Here is a 21,592-nt window from a genome sequence, read left to right as displayed (position 1 = left end):
AAACGGGAAAACGGGAACGAGAAAGGCAGAAGAGTGCACCGAGACGGCGGCAAGCACTCGTTGTATGTACGCCTCATGATTTTTGCGTATTGTCCATTTTGGCGCTGCATTGCTCCGCAACCCGTGTGCACCGACTATCCCGAATTCCTTGCTTACTACTCATGGCAGTTGTTGCAAAATACAAAAACTTGCACACACGCGCACACTTTGTACACACGTGACAAAAAGAAATGTTGCATTACTTGAGTGTTTACCTCCCTAAAGTTTACGCACAGACCAAACTTGAAAAGTGAGTAAGGCCAAGCTCCTGCTTTCCCACAGTGATCCGCGCGTTACCTTATGGGCCATGAATTCACATGCGCAATGTCACACCGTGTATCCTGGTACACCAGAACAGAATAGTTCCCCTACTGAAGCATAGATTTGTGTGCGGCTACCTGCGACATCTGGGACGAATTATTTTGCCCCCTTCGCTCGGCGTGCAGGAGTTAAGAGCTCGTTCTGCGCGAAACGTCCCGTTTAAGCAATGCAGCCAGTGCGTGGCGGGAATGTGCCATCCTTGCTCGAAATCGTGGATAGTGATGTGACTGCCGCTATGGTGGAGATTTTCGCGGCTTCCGAGAAAAGTTTTACTTCAGAAGCTGACCTATCAAAACTCCCTAGGATTAGCAATCCGTAAGCCCGACAAGAAATGCACATTTTGACGAAGAAAACCTAACGTCATCGTCATCATCATCCTCAAACTTCTCCCCTGTGTTGACGGAGTGATGCATGAAGAGCCTTCATCGTGGGGGGCAGCTAGGAACACTGCGCGGGGATCATCTCGCCACGCACTGCCGTCGCTGTGGCTGTAAGCCGACCAAGGAATGTCTTGCCGTAAGAAGCGAGAGATAACTGAAGCCGAACAAGTGATGCGGCTTGGTTATAAAGATAAATAAATAAATATATATATATATATATATATATATATATATATATATATATATATATATATATATATATATATATATATATATATATATATATATATATATATATATATATATATATATATATATATATATATATATATATATATATATATATATATATATACACGCGCGGTTATATGCGGCTTGCTGATATAAAAAACTTGAGAAGCGTCGTTCATTTCTGTACGGACGACTTCATCTGATCGCCATGGTTCATCTCATCAATGTTTTTACATACATTGCCTTTACTTCACTGCGATTAGTAGGAGTATATTCGCATGTTTTTTATTGTAATGACAAGCGGTGGGGTTTGGAAGTTTTAGGCCCCCATCGCTTTTGCGCTTCAAATGTTTTACTGAAATAGACACGGCTCTCGTATAGCATGGTCACCCCGAACTAAAATAACTTACTGCATGAACGAGCGCCGGCTGACATCACGGGTTTAAAGTTGAGTTATAGGTGAGGGAAGAAAGCACCATAAAAGAAGCATAGAAAAGACCGTGTATCAAGTTTTCAGTCTTTTTCTTTTTCGCGCTCGGCAGTGCTGTTTTCTGTCCGAATCAAGGAGCGCAAGTTTAGCATGTCGAAGAGGCGTCAACTAGTCCATACCAGGCCCTTATTAACTAGTGTATTAACTTCACGGACCAATGGCCAGCCGTACAGGCCAGTGCCAAGATGCTCTGAGTCAGTTTATTTTTTCTGTCTTGTTTTTGTAATGCACGCACCGGATGTTTTGTTTGCTCGGCTTTAATGGCTTCGGCCGCCAGTGCTGTTTCGACATTGCCTACATTGAATCTCCCCTCTTCTTCTTTTTCTCCCTTTTTCAGGTGGGCTTGTGCTCCTAGTAGTGTCAAAGTCAGTCGCTTCCATGCCCACGAAATCGGCGCTGGAATGGAGGAGGATATCAGACGAAGCTTACTTCTCTGATCTTCTCTATCCTTGCAGTGATGACCTGCCTCAGGTGCAACCCGCAGGTCCTCCCACCGATACGTTCGCAATTGAATACGTGAAAATTCTTGGCGAACGTACGACGGCCTGCCTAGGGCATGCCAGCAAGCTTCTGGCCGTGGTGAGTCGGGCGGCGCCATGCGCGCACTCGGGCAGTCAGACGCGTACCTGGCTTGACGCTAGCGTTCGGTCCTGCCCGTGCACGTGCCTCGTAGCGGCCATCCTGAAAAGAGGCGACTGCATTATATGTGTTGAGAATTAGCATTCGTGCTCCCACCTTTGTACATTCAGTAAAAAGTAGAAATCAACTCAGCAATCTCTGCATAGCTGTTGAATCAAGCTCTTATCTCCCACACCTATTCTTTTGTCGCTTTGCTTACAGTCTTTGCAGCTGAATTTTCGATTTCTTTTCGGCATGACTGATATTTAGCTAAAATGGTTTTAAATGTCCGATTGATTACCGTGCCGGGCGGAATTTTCTGTCGCTAATTCTTCTTGGTTACATCACTCCGCGCACTGGCGGCGACACTGGCATCTGAAAATGTTTAATCCTGTTTGGCCCGGTCGAATGCATAGCCATCTCCCGCGCTGGAGACGCAGACACTGCAATGGTTGCAGCCGTAAAAGATCCCCTCTGAGATGTCAACGAGCGGTGCTGGCAGCTTGTGGGAACACGGGGGGGCGTTCGTGCTCATCAAGCAGAGCCAGCCAATACTGCACACTGCAGTCCTGCGCGTTGTAATTAATAACGGGCTGTTTGCTTTCACACATAAACCTCTACCTGTCATTAATAGGCAAATCAGCTTTTCGCATGCGCTCAGGTTGGCGCGTGTAGGAACCATGCATTGCCGCTAGCAGTTACGGGGCCCTGACAAGCATTACATGACGCGTTCTAGCATACCGAACAAATTTATAGCTGGATTCTGTTCGGAAGCCTCTGAAGAAATCCCCTTGACCTACCATTTTTACATCTATTGAGAGGAGATATTACCAGGAAGGAAAATATTCCCATTGTTAAGAAAGTAGCATTTAATACGTAGGTAACGTCTTAAAACGTACAAAACCATAAAACGCACTTGGAAGGAAGCCAGTACCGAATGAAGTGCGCCTCCAGAGAACGCCCGAGCCCAAAGCTTCTGATCTGCTTCAAAATTAAGTTGAACAACCCTTCATAACAGTGTTCATTGCAAGCACAGAGACGAGTGAGGTATTTCCCAGCCTGCGAAATCTTGCCCCAAACTTCCCTGGAATGAGCGAGGGGCAGCGCTCTCTACGTGTATCTCGCTCTTTTCTCTTTCCACCAGCGTGCTTACATGAGCGCCTGGGTCTCTTGTCGGCCCCTTCTTCTGCAAGGTCTGTCTCTCTTATTTCTCTCCGCAACTAACTCCCCTACGCCTGCGTCACCCGGCGCTCAGCAGCGATAGTTCACGAACAAAGGAGCCACTTCGCTCCCGTCTCAAAAAAAAAAAAAAAAAAAAATCTGCAGAAATTTGGAGAATTATTCACTAATGCGTAGCATTCTTATGCCGCCTATCTTGAGTGTGAGTTTCTTCCGGCCAAATTTTTTGGTTTTTCTAAATCCTGTCGGGCCAATTATCTCCAATTACTTTATTATAGCGATTAAAGGTGGAACTTTCGCGAAATCTGCATTATTGTGGAAATGGCATGCGGTACACGTTCTGACATTCTCCCGTATTTTTAAAATACTTTTTCTTATTTTTTAGTTTTTTAAAATTTCGTGCCACCAATTATCTCCATTTACGTTATTATAACGATTACATTTGAAACTTTCGCGAAATCTGCAATATTCTGGAAATACAAGGCGTTACACGGTTCGCCATTTTTCATAATTATTTGATTTTTCTTTTTTTAGTTTTTGAAAATTTTGTTCTGCCAATTATCTCTATTTACACTATTACAACGAATACAGGTGGAACTTTTGCGAAATCTGCATTATTGTGGGCGTTACACGTTTCGCCATTTTCCGTATTTTTCTTTCTTTCTTATTTCTTAGTTTTCCAAAATTTTGTGAGGCCGGTTATCTACATTTGCGCCATTATAGCGATTACAGGTGGAACTTCCACGACATCTGCATTTTTGTGGAAATGCAGGGCGTCACACTGTCCCGGCTGTGGGGGTACTCGGCAAAGAATGCTGCGCATTAAAAATGGCGCTCTTTTCATCGCGCCGCGCCTGTTGCGGTGAGGAAAACAACGGCGAGACCACAGTTCTCCACTTTTCTGTCAGTGTGGTACCCACCGTGTGGCACGGGCGTAGGGTTCTGCTCCAGATTGCTCTACTAACATCCCTTTCCTTTCAGGCCACCAAAATAAACTAATAAAAACGAAATATTGTGCCAGCGATGATTGAATCCCTCACGGAACCATACCGCCGTGGGTTCCCTCGCCAGTAACTTACCCTTACGATCAGGTCTTAAGTAAGTAAGGCCATGTGTGGTCTTCCCCGGCGGTACCAAGTGCTTGAGCAAACAGCAACTGGCGGGAGCGATTGGCCAGACCTTGCGTTGTCAAGGTATGTGTGCCGTTGTTGGACGTCAGTTTGCGCATAAAAAGTATAACTGTGAAAGATGGGTAGGCGAACATGAACGGACCATGCGCAACAGATGCATGGTTTTGGCTGCTGCTTTTCTCGGGCTTTGCTTTCAACCCAGCTGCGTGTATAACTGGGAACACTTGCATGATCTATGGAACGCTGCTCGTAAGGCTCACGCGCTTCTTGCATGAGAAATGTTTACGACGCCTAACCGCGCCGTTTCCCTCTGTTTCTGCGGTGGGTTGTAGCCGACTTATTCTCACCACCCCGCAACTGGACCGTGGGGGACATAGGAAAAGCGCATAATCGACTTTAGAACTGATGCGAGCTTCATTCGGCATAATGCTTCATTCGACTTCAGTTCAGTTGCCCCAAGGTGTAAGAAACGAGCTACGCTATGGGCAATTCCGAGATGCGGTTTTTCTGAAGGATCTTGTCTATCGGCATCGAAGCATGGATTAGAAGTTCAATAGAGTACGGCCAACTGTTAGAGGAAACACTGCCACTTCGATGTGCGCGCCGAACTGCATTAAGATATTTTTGTGAAATCCCACGTGAAAACGATTTCGAAATTTGCGAAAATAGTGGTTCTGCGATATTTTGTGTTCCCTTGAAACTGACGCGCATCCTGAACTCTCCAGACCTAATTTCCGGGATGTCGTGATCTGTGTTTTTGCTTTTCTTTCTGTACCCACATATATCAGCTGAATTAGGCTCCAAATCCTAGGCTCGACAAGCTATGGCAAAATAGCAGTGCTGTAAATATTGTTACTCTTTCATGACGTGCTCATGTGCGAGAGGCTTAACGCATTGCCAATTTTATTTCGTTTTGTGTTCCTTCCTGTATTCTAGCTAACTGTGATGCAAAATTTATCAACAAAAATGGATGAGAACTTGCACTTTCAGCACATTCGATTGCTGCAGTTCTAAAATACGTTGATGCATCAAAGTAGGACTGCCAAGGCGCTAGGATTTTCCATGGTATACATAAGCAGCCTTTTGAAACTGTCGCTGGCAATTCAATTCACTCTAAAGAGCAGGCGACATTTGTCAAGGAGTGCTCTTTGTCTTTTGTAGAATCTCCCAGAAAGTTGTTCCACGCTGCAGGATGTAATGGAAGCGCCCGACCAGGGGACGCTACAGGTAAGCTGAATTCTCTTCGTCTTTGTAGCGGCGAGCATGCGTGTCGCAGTGGCGGATGCCGCCGCCCGGTAACCATTTGTCCAGGAAGGCGTGTAGCGAACCTTTCCCGCCGTTGCCCCAGGTTCGAATCGGGGTTCGTTCGACATCTTTGCTACGCCACACGATGCCAAGTGTGCATTTCCACCAGAGCGCAAAGGGCTCGACAAAAATGTGCCTGCAGAAGAGGGCATTGAACATAAAGTATACCGCAAGTTCCGAGAGAACACCCTCCCCCGAAACATCGTCCACCCTCTTAGGGGTGAAGTATTCAATTCACTAAAAAGTCCCCACCGATCGCCCACACCTTAAATCGCGCTAGCTTCGACTCCTCGGAAAGCCCTGGGAGCTCCCTCCGCGAAAACGTCCTGCGACCGCCAACACGGCCGATGTCTCGATTTTGAACAAAAGAGGCACAACCTGTCCGGCTGTTGTATTCGATATCGCTGCAGTTTGGGTTGGTGGTACGGCCACTTTTATGAAGTTTTTCGCACCTGACCCGAAAGTTTGCCCATCCCGTATTTTTCACTTGATATCTCTATACTTTGGGCGGACGTTCCTTCGGGACCTTGCGGTATGTTACTTACAAGTAGGGCACCGGGTTTTCGGAATTTATCTTTGGTAACATTCGGAGGGTGTTTTTCGGGGTTTATTTTTTAGCAAAATTTCGATGTATTTCGGTGTTTAGATCTTGTGAAAACCCAATTGATTCTCCGAAATTTAGGTTTTATTCCGCTCTATTTTAAATACTCCAAATCATAGCCATGAAGTGATATCTCAACACGAACACCTAGAACGCTCGGAAGAACTGATTATTGTCTCAAAAGTTTGAATGGAAGACACAAGCACATATAGTTAAAGACAAAACATGTACGTTTGTCCTATTACAACCTCAAAGCTTGTTGGAATACAGGTTAGTATACTTTATGAGATTTTTGTCGCTGATGGAAGTGCGCTGATTTTTATTTACGATTCGCAAGAAAGCCCTGCCACTGCTCAGTGTGAACTCTCCAAAACGAGAGGAGTTCAACAATCTTTATGTACGAGATTTCGGCGCGCGTTAAAGATCCCCGGGTGGTCAAAATTAATCCGGAGCCCTCCACTACCGCGCGTCTCATCGCCTGCGTTGCGTCGGCGCGTAAAACCCTACAATCAATCAACAATCTTATTTATTCCATAGCTCAGGAAGTTTGCAAAATCTTTCATGAGCTGGTAGATATCAAAGGAGATAGCCCTTGTTTAGACAAGTGGGCTGGTCTTGTGGAAAGCCTCCTTGTGGTACCGGTGGCTATTCGTACATTTCGCCGAAAGTCCCAAAGTTCTTTGGTCGTCATTTTTCCCCGCCCTGTCCCTCTAAAATCGGTGTTTATCGGATAAGTCCGAATTGTCCAAAAGTTCACCGGCGATTAACGTGATTGAATGTAGGGTTTAACACGCCGACGCAACGCAGGCGATGAGGCGCGCCGTAGTGGAGGGCTCCGGATTAATTTTGACCACCCGGGATCTTTAACGCGCGCGAAATCTCGTACGCACGGGCGTTTTTGCTTTTCGCCTCCATCGGAAATGCGGCCGCCGCGGCCGGGAATCAAACCCGCAACCTCGTGCTCACAGCGCAACGCCTTAGCCACTGAGCCACCGCGGCGGGTGGCGATTAACGTCGAAAACTGGGCGTGTTGGTACATAATCTAGGCAGAACAGCGCAAAAAAAAAGACAAGGACAGAGAGAGATACACGACAGGGACTGCGCCGGCCCTCAGCGCAGTCCCTGTCGTGTATCTGTGTCGTCCCTGTCGTGTATCTGTGTCCTTGTCTTTTCTTGGGCTGTTTCACCGGCGAGTGTTTTTCGGATTAATCCGAAAGCACGGAGCCCTACTTCTAAGGCGAAACCCTTCGGTAGGTGTATTATCAGACGGGTAGAGTGACCGTATAGTCGGCCTCAACAGAACTGGTATCGACACGGCCACCGCTGTAAAGAGAAAACCAATGAATAAGGACAATTTTGGGTTCGCGTGGTATTTGAACCCGGGTCGCAGGAGACAAGTGCGCCAACCCGGTCGAACAGGACATGATTAGCCTGAAGCGTGCTTCGTGAAAGGTGCCCGTGACGGCGCGTTTGTGGAACGGGTGCAGCTGGAGGAGGGCGAAGCTGCCGCCACTTGTGCTGCGGTGCCACAAAAGAATATCTGCGGTGGTTTTACCACTCGCTCCATCACGTTGTACTTTTCTGACGCGTGGTCTTTTATATGTTGGGTAGCATTGATTCACTACGAATTGTACACATCTATTTTGTTTCTTTAGTTGACACTTGTAACTGAGTGATTCGCAGTGATATGGCCCATGACTGCAATTTATTTGCTCCTTACGATGCCTGCCAGCCTGATAGTGAATGATAGTGGGTATTTTGCGCTTTTCTCTCAAATGTGTGGTTGCAGGTAGTATAACCGGTGATTAACTGTGTGATATTTCTTCAATGAATCCTTTACTAGCCAACAGGCTAAGGATCACGACAACCATGCATATATTAGCTATGCAAACAGGCGGTAAAGAAATTTCAATTTCAAACCCAAAAGATTTCAACGCAATTTTCTTGCTAACTAGGTGTTGCTAACCTCTTCTTGCTAACTAGGTGTTGATAACAAAGGTTCTTGCTAACCTTTGAGGCTGCGTGTGCGTGACTGGCGCGCGCGTGTTGCTCTGGGCGCAGAGCCTGAGTCAGGCGCAGGCGCTGAGCAGCCTGTACGGGTTCCTGGTGAGCCACGCGGCGTACGCCTTCTTCGTGAGCGAGCAGGCGGAGAAGTACGCGAACAGCTCGTGCGCCAGCCCCAACGAGCACTCGCTGGCCGAGAACAGCCGCACCCTGGCGGCCCAGATGCGCGACCTGCTGTGCACTATCAAGCTGACCGCGAGTGTGCACGGCGGGAACGTCCAGTTCAGCGCCTCCGAGGAGCGCGTGGCCTCGCTGCGCGTCTGCGACGAGAGCACCTGCAGCAGGAGGCTGCTCAGGGACTGCCAGGTACGGCCCCGGGGCACCCTCTCCCCTGCCCCAAAAGCACAGCTCTCCCTCCCTCTCTCTCTCTCCCTCTCTCTCTCTCTCTCTCTCTCTCTCTCTCTATATATATATATATATATATATATATATATATAAGGTTAGTAGAGACAGAGACAAACGAGAAAGACTTAGAAAATAAAAATAAGTTTACTGACGTTTCAGGGAGAGGACTCCCTTTCTTCAGGGAGTCCTCTCCCTGAAACGTCAGTAAACTTATTTTTATTTTCTAAGTCTTTCTCGTTTGTCTCTGTCTCTACTAACCTTATTTTTTTCGCGCTCTGTGTGAGTTTTTATCTTTTCAGTCTATATATATATATATATATATATATATATGTGTGTGTGTGTGTGTAGAACAGAGACGTACGGGACGAGGGATTCCGTAAGGACACATATCAAAGTTGCAGTCCTCATTGCCAGTGCTGTTTGTCGCTTTAACAGTGTTTTATAGTGCCAAATGAGCTATGATTGCCTTTTTTTTTATGCAGGAATAAATAATTGAAAATTCAAGTAAAAAACGGCGCATTTTCTCTCGACTTGAATTTTCAATTATTTATTCCTGCATAAAAAAAAGGCAATCATAGCTCATTTGGCACTATAAAACACTGTTAAAGCGACAAACAGCACTGGCAATGAGGACTGCAACTTTGATATATATATATATATATATATATATATATATATATATATATATATATATATATATATATTCAGGTCGAAACGTTGGAAATAAAGTCTCCGAAGAGCGTACTTCTACTTTGTGCGTATTCCTGCAGCAACTAAGGACTCCACGTCACGACTATATATATATATATAGCGAATCAGAATAGGAAATGAGCGGCTCGTTGAAATAAGACAGGCATAAGGGTTGGCAGTCAAAAAAACCTCGGAAAGCAAAGGGGAGGATATATTAGGTCATAGAAACAGATAAAGAATTTGGAAAGAAAGTGGAGAACAAATGCCCGCCAGGTGGCATCCGAACCCACTACCTCCAGGTCGAGGGTTCGGTCGTGGGTTTGGGCAAGATCTCTCAGGGTGTGGTTGTGCACCTCCTCACCACCGAACTTGATATTCTAATCCTCTACCCCTTCACCAGTTTGTATTGTGGCACAAACTCTGAACCCAAGACATTTGGATTCAACTGTAAAAGCGAATCCATAGGCCACCTCAGCAAAAGTACTCCGAAAGTTATACTCACGGTGGATGTGAAGGGCACGGTCGATACACCCACTCTGCATCACTGGAAAACCTCACTACCACAGACTCCTGACTTACAACTACGTAAAATCCTTCGTGTCAAACCGAACGGCCGAACTCAAACTGGGGCTACACAGCTCCGCTACTTTACACATAGCCACAAAGTGTACACCCAAGTGTCAGTTTTCTCCCTCTTCTTCAACATCGCTTTTTTCTCATTACACAAGAAATTAGGCGCTATCCCTTACATCCATCACGCACTTACGTGGAAGACCTCATTCTAAGGACAACCACCGGCTCCAGTGGGTAGGAACAGGACACCCTTCACTCAGAAAGCAGCGAACGAAATACTAACACACCTCCAACATGGCGGCTGACATTAGAAACCTTTAAATCGGCTCTCTTGGTGCGCAAGGCCCGCGCCAGGGTCTGTGCACCCCTACCAACACAGAACCCTCAAATCTGCATTGCTGGTCTTCAAATTCGAAAGTATACATACTTCGGACCTTCGTCGATAGTATTTTATCACGATGGCTCAGGGAATTCTACCAAACCTCCATGCGACAATCACCAACTCACCCACCTGATTCGCAGAATCCGCGGCCAGAAGCACGGCTTCCAGGAACTACACCAGCAAACTCGTCCAAGGCATGCTACTGAGCAGATTAACTTATGGTAACCCCTTCATCACCATTACGCAAAGCGAACACAGCAGGCGTGATGATCTCATCCGAAAGACGCACAAGGCAGCCCTTGGCCTACGAGCGCATACCTCTAACGAAAAACTTTTCAACTAGGACTGCATAACAACACTCCGTATGAACTTACCAAACCAAACTACCCTCCCCATTTCAGATCCTCGCCCTCACGTCACCAAGAAGGAGTGTCCTAAAAGACTTCGGCAAGACCACCTCCCAACCCGCGCAACGCTCCTCAATCCATCCCCATCCAACACACGGCACCAATAATGTCCAAACACATGCACCCTGCCTACAACAAGGGACGCGATGATGGTCGGGTCCACCCCCTTCTCGAACGCTACGCAGATGACCGGTACGTCTGCTATAGGGTTATTTTTAAGGCCCTATAGACTCACAGCGCACCACTATAATCGCCCTAAACTCGCAAGTATACACCATTTTCCATAAGCAGCCGGGAAAGGAGGAAAATACTCTCAAAGCAGTTCTCTCGGCGGCCGACCAGCGTTGCCTGTGCGCGCTGGGCTGCTAACATCGCTCGGCGCGGTGTGCTGCGCTGCGTAGTTCGGAGTATTTCGCACCGTGTGCTTAGTTTTTGCGGAACTTTCAACTGTTTTAGCCAATGCTGCGATGCCGTTCGAGGCGCAAACGTCGCTTGGTCAGCACTGCGCGGTGGTGGGTTATTGAACAACCAGAGAAAGCGAGAAACAGCCGCTGACAGCACGCATGTGCACGACACTACCTGGAGAAAACGCAGTGCCGTTGCGGCGTGTTTTTGCTGCATCGCTTCCCAACGCACACCGAGTTGAGATGTCGGTGGATGCCGTTGATAAATCGCAACGACTTTGTACCAACGACATAATCCAGGGTTTGTTGGGTGCACTTGGACGGCAAGCAGACGGAGCCAAATATCACACGCAAAGCTGCGACAGGGAACGGAACCCCCTGAAATGTTAGAAGCAACTTTATCCTTTACAATACAGCATTGATTGGTTGGTTGATTGATTGATTTATTCATTATGGTGTTTAACGCCCCGACGCTTCATGGGTGATGAGGCACGCCGTACGTAGTGGAGGGCTCCGGGTTAATTTTGACCACCTGGGGATCTTTCACCAGCGCCGATGCAATACAACATTACAATAATTTCTGGTTCCTTGTAGTCAATTTAAAATACCATATATTGTTTGGTCATTACAGCCGATTGGCATTAAACAATCCCCTTTTCATCTAATCTAACCTTTAAAATCACGGCGTTTTGTTTACTTCTTTTCAGGCCAACGCATTACACTGCCAAACGACATATGAAAGGATAACTTTCTACATCGCACACTGTTGGTCAATAGCAGGATAAGCAGGCAGCCCAATGTGGAAACGCAGCTCGAGATACGCGTGAACGCTGCATTTGGAAAATAGCTCAACCTGTTAACAACGCGGTCAAAGGAAAAGCTTGTAATCCTTTTGCGTTGTCACGGAATCTAAAGTATTACAATTACAAAACAGTTACTGCTGGTCGCGTAAAGCATTTGTGGTGCAAGCACCGGTTTCACAAAGGTGTGCTCCGAGGGACAGGCCACATGCGGTGCGCAGAGTTTGGTCAATCATGATCACGATCATGATCAACCAATATTAACTCGCCCGAACGTCGACCCTTCTGCTCAACCTTCGAATAGTAATTTGACTGGTTGTGCGGTCGTGTTATTTTTCCGCCCAGGTAATTTCGTTTCGTCAGTAACCGTCATAAGTCTAGTTAAGAAAGATTATATTGCATTGCAATGTCAACAGCGTAGCAATCGCCTCGTCGAAAGTCCATCGCGAGCACGGATAACCGTGACCCACATATGCTGTGCGCGCTCCGCATTCGACGTCCGCGCTTCAGTAAACATGACTAATCGGTGAACATAACAAGCACAGTTGCATTGAAAACACGTATTTACTCCCCGATATCGATTTCTACGTCAGTCGGTGCCATACCGGTACGTTTGCATCGCGGAACTGCGGAGCACCACCGGCACCACCACCACCCCACTGCTACTGCTGCTCGCAGCAGCCGGGGTCGGCATTTTCCGCTCTGGCAGCAAATGAGGACCTAAAATCCGTCCGCAGATAATGAAAACAAAACAGAACACACACACAAAAGCACTGCAACCGCTAACTTAACGCCAAACCACTACGGTTCACTCGGTAATGCGCGGATACCGAGCAGACGCACGGAAAGAACGGAGCACTTAACAGCCCAGCGCGGAGGTTTCGGCGGTCGCTTCATAGACGGCGCTAGCGTCCGGTCAGAAAAAGCAAATGTCGGCGCCAACCTCTAGCAAGGAAAATGGTGTATAGACGTGGGCACAGCTGCTTGCTGTCTTAACATCTCCCCAGGCACGTTTCAGGCACTTCCGAGAGCCCACGCTCCGACAACGTAGGTACCCAGCCCTACCTAAACATGATCGTCGACTCACAGTATGTGTGCCGACTCTACTAAGCAGGACCGGCATCGGCTGAAGCCCTCAAACTGCTTGAACGCGCGCCCCTTGAAGCACGACCGAAGCAGGATTCTTTTATTTTAACCACAACCTCATCACACTTATATCCCTTTCCTCTCTGACCCCTTGTGCCAACACTAAGCCTCTCCCCCCCCCCCCCCCCCCCCTCCCTACCACTTACTCCTCTCTCAGGGTTGCCACATGCCCGGTTTTGGACCAGCCCGACCGGATTTTTTGACAGCGGGTCGGTTTCCGGTCCGTACTTAAAACCGGCTTCCATTGGCCGGTTTTTCGGCCATCATGCCACAATTATATCTTTTTTGACGTTTTATAAGCGTCGATTCAGCAACTACGGCTATAAATATGTGTCGAAAAGTAGGGAAAAGACACGCGAACAGAGATAATACGAGGGCGAGCGCACTCCCTGAGGTAGAGGGGACCAAAAGAAGGAACGACACAACGAAATGCCGCTGTCGCGGTCAACAAGTGTGGTTACTTTTCAGTGCAGCGCCTTCAAAGCAATAACCAAAATCTCAATCACTACCAGCACAAACTTTCAGTACAAAGTTATGCTGATTTAATGTTAAAAAACACACGGCGTCATTTTTTCAACACAAATGCAACCTTCTATATACCATGCCACACCCCCCCCCCCCCCCCCGCGCCCTCCGTAGGGTCAGTTTATTTTTTCATGGAAAAGTGGCAACCCTATCCTCTTTTGCCCATACCCCCCCCCCCCTCCCCCCTGAACAATGGGAGACCGCTCTGACCAAATAATCGCCGCAACAACCGTAAGCCCTCGTGAAAGAGCGCTGGAAGCAGCGCGGGCTCACGTTCTCCGAGACTAAGGTGGCTGAACTCTTCCCCTACCATCAAACTTACTTCAATAAATGTTCATTACTTCTACTACTCGATACATAAAGCCTCCTACACTGATTGATTGATTGATTGATTGATTGATTGATTGATTGATTGATTGATAAATGCAGGTCGTGGCGAGCGTGGCAAACGTGCTTCGGACCCTCCAGCGCTACCTGATGGGGCTTCAACCGGAAGGGGCGAGCTGATGACCGCCACGCGTAGCTAGCGTCTCACCTAGTTCCTCTATTTGAAAGTTCCTCGCCACGGAATGGTCTGCCGCCAAAAACTATCGGGCAGAACTGCTGTCTGTGATTCAGGCCGCCCGGAGCGGCGCTGCTCTCATCTCCGGAGAACATTGTACCGACTCGGGAGGCGTTCGGCCTCCCTCGTGTGTTTGTGTGTGCGTATGTGTGCGCGTTTCTGTTTTGCTTGAAGGACACGCTGTGTTTGTGCGTGTGACGTGACCCGAGGGTGCCCGCTCTGTGCCTTGTCTGCTCACACCTCACTGAACTGGACGAGAATGCTTGGGCGGTGTCGAGGTGGGCCAGGCGGCCCAGCGAAGGATGCCACTCGTCTGCCGGCACGAGCTGCAGCTCCCAGTTGAAGGAGGCCATGGAACCAGCTGAAGATCACGGCAGGCGGTGCTTAAAGAGGCCAGCGGGCTCTGCGCGGAAGGCTTTCTCGCGCCGCCCGAGCATTTTGTTTTACTGCACACCTCACTATTTATTCCGCCAGCGCTCATTACTACCATCCAAGTTTCCATTTGTCTTATTTTTCATTTGTAGTCATTCCGAGTATTTATTTATTTAAGCATATTTATTGCGCCGAAAATGGAGATTTGGGAAGAATGCGGCGAAGCAGATGGGGCATACGGTGAGAACCGAACAATCGCGAAACGCACGCTTAGCCGGTAACAAGTGTAATTGGGGAGGCAGCTGTCACTTTGGCAGTTAACGCTCAACGCTAGCTAGGGAGTTTAGTCAGAGTAGGCAGTACACGCGAAACGTCATTCGAGAACAGCCATCGTGGCGCTGACCACAGTGCTTGGTTGCGGTGTCATGCCATCGGAGTAGCAGCAGTCTCATTTACGCCGCTCCTTGCAGCATGTTGACACCTGGCAGCTTATGTTTACACCTGGTGACACCGGTTCCCACTGCTACAGTGGTTGGAAAGAAAAATAGCCCCCGTTATAACTCTCAATTATGTGCATTTCATCAGCTAGACAAAAAGGCTGCTGCGTTCTTCGGTATTGACCCAGAAGTTCAGTGATCATACCAATTGAAAAGGTATCGCGAAATTGTTCATTCGCTAAGATAGCCTAGAATTTTTCCCCCTGAATTTTGAGACTTTGGCAGTTATTAGCCCGATAGCTAATAAAACTGACGTCGTGTATCCTACGTAGTCGTAAAAAATAGGTGAAATATTGCGCATGTCAACAAGGAATGGGAGAGAGATTAATCACTGTCTTGAGGGAAAGCGAAGAGGTCGACCAGAGACGAATCCCATGACCAGCCACTGTACGCCGGGAAGGCGGTAGAAGGTGAAAGGAAAGCGACATGAATGGCGATGGGTGGGGGAAAGCGTACGCACAATTAGTGGACTCGAGGTCAGTGCGTACAAGTCCTCCTCTGCCCCCTTGCAATTGTCACCCTAGCAAAACAACTGCTTCAATTTTAATCGAGGTTCTGTGCGTAGTCGGTTCCTCAAAGACAGTTTGCTTTGCATGCGTTCCCTTCATGGGGCTTGCAGCGAGGAGGCAAGCATGCGTTCATTTCTGTTGTCTGCATCGTGCCTCAAAAAGGGACTGAGCCGGGAGCTTTTATGTCTGACTTTCACGGACAAACGGATGTCGTTGAGGCCAAGTGATATCACATGTTTTACAATTTCATTTGCTCGTCCCCCCTCCCCCTCAATTATTACCCTTGGTTGGAAAAGACCCATTAGCCGAAACATGACTCTTACCAAGTGTAGGTGTACATTTCGCCATTTCAGTACACAGATTGCGTTTTCAGAGTACAGAAATTGTTTTAATGGAGGCAGAAAACAGACTTCGTTCATTTGTCGTCACTTCGGCACTCGTCAAAGAACCAGAATTGGTCTTAGCTAATCCGAAGCTCTCCATTACGTCACGCATCATTGCCAAGGTGTTGTTTCGGCGCATAAAGCGCCAATACGCCAATACAGAGGCACAAGAAATCGCGAAACACACATTGCAGTCTGAGCCGTGATGACTCCACTCTTCAGTCTGTCATTTGGGTTCGCCGAACGCCTTGCATTGGTGTATGGGTTGTATGACTAATACAGAGCAAAACTTGGTTGAAGATTACATTTGTTTCTCACGCTGCCACGAATGCAGTTGTTGACATGTTTTTATTGCGATAATATTACATTTAACTGCGATGGCTTCAGACCAATCCGAAAAACCACAACGAAAACCAAACCGGAACGGGCTGTCACGTACCCGCCCCTGAAGCGCCATGTTGAAACAGCATGTTAAAAGGTTCGCTAAGGCTTTTCAACGCCTTCCGAGGCCGCTTTGTGCTGTAAAATGGGAGGTTCCAAGTCTACGGCCCCACGATAAGACGTTAACTGTTCAATTTGTTAGAAACAAGAGTGTTTTTACAAACGTCGCGCCACTGTGTATTGTATACGTGGTCACACTCGCAACATAATTGCCATTGAAAGTCATTCCAAATAAAACAAGGTCTATTCTGTAATAACCTCTCACCTCTCAGTTTTCTCCGAAGGCTCTGAGGCCTCAGCGACGCTCGTAAGGGGGCCTCACGTAGCGATCTTGTCACTCTCTTGGACCCTTGATCAACCACGTGGTAACTCGTCCACACATTCAAGCTTTCCCCTTTAGCCCTACAACAGCGATGAATTGGACGACCACGTAAATCGTATTGAACAGTTAGATAAATTGTGTCGTCACATGTGTCCCGCTACAGGCACGACACTGATCTCATGCAGTGAATACACGTGGAAAGGTCGCTGGGAGAAAACATGCGTGTGTGGGTAAGTTCGGCTCAAGGTCTAAAATTGAACCGGAGAAAAATACGTGGACGCAAGAGTCGCTCAAGCTTGGCAATTTGTTCCTCGTGATGGGGGAACTGAGGTGCATTGGTTCGATGTGCTTCAGCAGGTGGCCACAAAAACAGAGGGAAGCGATGCGATGTTCTCGCTTTTCACTTATGCGCGAACTAATAGAGCATGGAATGGAACAAGCTCGAACAGGTAGATTGGTTCGAGCGTTAAAGTTATCGCACGCAGACAAGTCTCCAACTCCGGATGTTTTCTCTCAGAGGACATAAAAATTTACCATCCCTTCCAACAGAAAGTTGAGAGAAGCGTAAAGGCTAAAAGTGCGACCAACCTTGGCTGAACGTGCGTCCAATCGATCGTCAAATCTTCAAAGACCGGAATCGCAAACGAAGAACGAACCCATGCGACGATTCCTCGCGCACTAAGTGCACGCATCTACGAACGATCAAATGCGTGCCGGTACGCGATTTATGCGATAACAGTATACCGTAGTACTCCTTCATGATCGATGCGTGTAAAGTCCCAACTAGAACCGTTCTCTTTTCGCGATTTTCAAGTAACCGTTTTGACACAACAGAAACACGGTTTCATGCGCGCGCCGTGTGTCCAGAGGTCTTGGAGGTGTTCTGTCAACCGACCGGTCTACGGGGAAACATGTTAGTGTTTTGACACAAAGACATCGGTCCCACTTAGAAAGGTTTCGCTTTAAAAACGACGAGGCTCGAAAGCTCTTGTTTTTGCTAATTGAGTCCCGTCATTATGTCCATCCTTGAAACAGCAGCCCACCCACCTTCTGGGCCATGATATTAGTTTCGTAAAAGCTGAATGCTCGCGCACTTCTACAAGTACTCCAACAGCAAATGACAAGGTAAGCAAACCGCCTCCGGAGTAGCCCAATCGGTGCACCTCTGTGGCGAAGAGGGATGGCAGGGATGACAAAGCGACAATCGCTACGAAAAAAAAAGTGTCGGTTTTGGCTCAAAAAATAAAAACAACTTTGGTGTTTTTAAGGACAGGTATGTACACTTTGTGAATGCAACTGCATGAGGTACCCTCTTTCGAACTTTTCCTCCATCCTCCATGAACAGTGTAGCACTTCCCTCATCACAGCATTTTGTTTACAAATCTATGGTCGTTGCACTAAATGCATGCTTTGGATGGAAATACCGAGTTCCTGCTTGGGCGTGAGAGGGATTCTAGTGCGCTGTTGTGCCAGAGCGCCCGGCACAAATTCGCTTCGCCTGGCGACGCGCCGACTGCTGGGTCGATCCACGCCTCGTACAAACGGCCCGCGGCAGACACGCACCGACACAGCGGACAGGGTGTCGAACCGGAACCGGAACCGAACCGAAAACCGGAACCGAACCCGAATTTTTGCCCGGAACCGGAACTGAACCGGAACAGTATTCTTTCCTCCATTTTGGAACTGAACCCGAGCCGGAACGAATCGAAGGAACCGTTCCGAACCGGTTCCGGGGCCTCAAAGTTTTATTTCTAGTTTTACATTTCGGTCCCTACCTTTGCCACTCGCCAGACAGAACCATGAAATATTTCGCATAGTCTGTAGTTCCCAAGGCCCATCATGTCCTCTTCTTACTATTGCCCTCAATTTAATGTAAAGTTGTCCGTATATACTATCAGTTTGCGTTAGGTACTGCCTACCTCTCCCAATTCTCTTTTACATTTAGCATAGCCTAAGTTAGAACGCATATTCCGAGGCAACATATCATGGAATATTCTTCATGGTTTCTATCTGCATGGTATTTAAAATCGTGTAAAGTTTTTAATGTGTTGTTAATTCGCATGCATCCCTGTCCGCTTGTGAAGGCCTTAAGGGACACCATCAACAATAAATCCATATATTCCACCTATTTTAGTTTGAATGGGCAGTTATATACAAACAGTACTGAGACACAAACACTCGTAGTTCTCAAAGTTAACTTCACTTCTGCTTGTATACAGTGCCGTTGTGTCATTTGGTTACTGCTCTAAGAGAACATGAGATATACAAAATGGGGGATTCTAATTTCCATTTTAAACTATATTTGATAGCATTTTCATGTTATCTTGAATCTGCTCAGCCTTAAACTTTAAAGGCGGATGGATTTAAGTCGATTAATGTGGGTTAGCGGGTAGACTGGGGTGGATTAGTTAGGTGAGTGAATGAGCTAATGTGAATTAGTTGGACTGGTGTGTTGATTAATTTGGATTCGAGGAACTAGCGAGTCAGTCAAGGCAGATTAGACGGTGGGACCACACATGATATCTTTGGGGTCTTTGGCATTTGGAAATTTTGCAGCATTCTCCTTCTCGACCAATCACGAAATTTGTCAAGCACAAAGTAGCCGCAAAGTTATGTGACGACCACCTGAACGCTATAAATTTTTTTTCTTTATGCCCGTATTGCGCTGTTATGTTGTTTCTATATTAAAATTACCATCTCGCACTAAGGTTAATAACTAATTGCCTAATGCGTATTTTATATTCATCAAAGGGTTTTCAAAACGTCTAAATGAGGTGCGACAGTAGGAAAGAAACTAAACTGAAAGAAAAAAAGGGAGGAACGATCAACTGGTTTGATGCAAGAGACGTCCGATAGCATTCTTCAATACCTTCTCTTTCTTTGTGCTACCGTTCTGCAGCCTCCCACAGGTGTAGCATCTCAACCCCCGAACATAGCCCCTTTCAAGCTAAGGAAGCGGCGCCAAAACTCTTATAACAGAGTCTTAGCAGGCGTGGCTCAACCTTGCCAACGATAAATTGCATCTTACAGCACTTCCAATGATCAATCGGAGACCACCAACGAGACAGTCACGATTGTAAGGGCACCAGCTCATACTGGCATATCCAGCAAACAAGATCACCAACCTCGTGGATCGAGATTTGACCCGCTTAGCCTGCTGATGAAGGCGGGCCCGAGGGCATGCATCCTGCAGTCACAGACCAGGAAGTTACTCAGAACTATAGCCTCTTTCGTAGAACGTATTCCTCCCAGCACAAATCGCTACCGATTAACCAGGAAAGATTACTCCGCGCCCTGCGGGCATACTCCTTCCCACACACCACCAGACTCCACCTCTTTGACGGGACACAGCTCTCTCAATTTCGTCGCTTGTGTGGAGAGCCTGGGAACCTCATACACATAGTAGGCGGCTGCGACAAGTGTACCGTAGATCCACCCAACCTCCACGTTTCCATAGAGATTTGGGAGACAGCCATGACCAGCTCCGGCCTTCAAGATCAGTTGCTCTTGATGGAAACGGCTGTCGATTCGCCCCCCTCGAATGAGGACGCCTCTCCGAACCTTTGCCTCAATTTAATTAAACTACATTTTCTCTCTCTCTCTCTCTCTCTCTCTCTCTCTCTCTCTCTCTCTCTCTACAAGTGATCATTACTACTGCTTGTGACTTCACTTGGCTATTATCTCTCCAAGAGCCCAATCGCTGTCTCCGGTCGCTGAAGGGCCATTACAAAGTTCATATCTCCGGTGGTTCCCTATCCAATGCCGTCCTATACACGCCGTCCAATGAGCCTTTATAGCCGTTCTTTCTTTCCAACAGCTCTGTTAGCAGATAAAAGATAAGCAGAAAGAAATTGCTCTAAATGCCACCTGCCACGCTTGGCAGTCAGAAATTAATGCCGACGCCGGACTGTTTTCTACTTCTAGCACTGCTAATCCTTTCGTTGTAAAGCTAAAGCGCCGTTGAAACTTTGGGTAGATGAAAAGCGTAGCAGACCAACCGATTTATTCACAATGCATATTTTTTTGCCTCATTGTGAGAAAATAGGGGTGCGTGCGTGGTGCGTGCGTGCGTGCGTGCGTGCGTAACATTTGGTCGATCCAAAAAAAGATGGCGGGCGCGTACCATCTCCTGCCCGCCAAAGAGACCGCCCGTTTGCCAGTAAACTACCTGCCCGCCTGTTTGCCTGCCTGCGTGCCTGCCTGCCAGGCAGAACATTCTGGCGAGGATGCATGATTTGGGGACGAGGGGCGACCCGTCACGAGCTGCCGGGGGATGGGAGACGCAAAATGCCCCACCACGGCGACACTCCAGGGTACCAAAACGATTGTGGACGGGCGGGTCGTCTGCTTAGTAGGTCGAGGCAAAAGGCTGACTGCAGGGAGGCTGCTCATTGCCAGAAGATTCTGGTTAGGATGCACGGATGGGGGAGGCGCTGGAGGCACCGGAACGCTGCCCGCTGGCCAGGAGGCTACATGTTCGCCTTCGAGAAGACTGTGGCGAGGACGCATTATTTGGAGACGATGTGCGGCCAGTCATCGGTCGGTGAAGGGAGTGGATCACAGGGCGGCACAGCGGTGGCTATGAGGAGCCATGCGTTAGAGCACAGCCCTTAAGCGCCCGCTCCTGTGGTTTCGCGTAGTTTCTCAGCGTCGGCCTCGTTGTAACCGAGAGAACGAAGACGCCACCGAAGATAGAGCGAGCAGGAAAGCGGAGGATGAAAGTATGGCGAAAGTGGGAGGGGAGGGCGAAATTTCCAGACCGCGCGAGACATGCTCCACGGCAGCAACGCCTTACGAGATAACGACAGAGTATACCGCATGACGTCGTGCATTTGTTGTGGACGCGATCACTTCCTAAGACACAGCAGCTATGCGC

General features: G+C 47.8%; 1 protein-coding gene across 3 annotated transcripts in view; it reads left to right on the top strand.

The window, feature by feature from the left end:
- LOC144156345 (uncharacterized) overlaps positions 1–16,651 on the top strand; it is a 138,869-nt gene extending 122,218 nt beyond the window's left edge. For all 3 annotated transcript variants that reach the window (XM_077688346.1, XM_077688347.1, XM_077688348.1), the window contains 4 exons: positions 1,799–2,040; positions 5,550–5,615; positions 8,356–8,664; positions 14,060–16,651. In XM_077688346.1, coding sequence (XP_077544472.1) covers positions 1,799–2,040; positions 5,550–5,615; positions 8,356–8,664; positions 14,060–14,137 — 695 coding nt within the window. In that variant the 3' untranslated portion in view covers positions 14,138–16,651. The remainder of the gene's footprint in view (positions 1–1,798; positions 2,041–5,549; positions 5,616–8,355; positions 8,665–14,059) is intronic.
- Positions 16,652–21,592: the final 4,941 nt, after the last annotated feature.

This window comes from Haemaphysalis longicornis, unplaced genomic scaffold, assembly GCF_048455015.1.
Source record: "Haemaphysalis longicornis isolate Haplotype H1 unplaced genomic scaffold, Haemaphysalis longicornis Haplotype H1 scaffold_1, whole genome shotgun sequence".
In the NCBI taxonomy this organism is placed as follows: Eukaryota; Metazoa; Arthropoda; class Arachnida; order Ixodida; family Ixodidae; genus Haemaphysalis; species Haemaphysalis longicornis.
The sequence above is the reverse complement of the archived record's forward strand: the minus strand, read 5'-3'. Positions and strand labels throughout refer to the sequence as shown.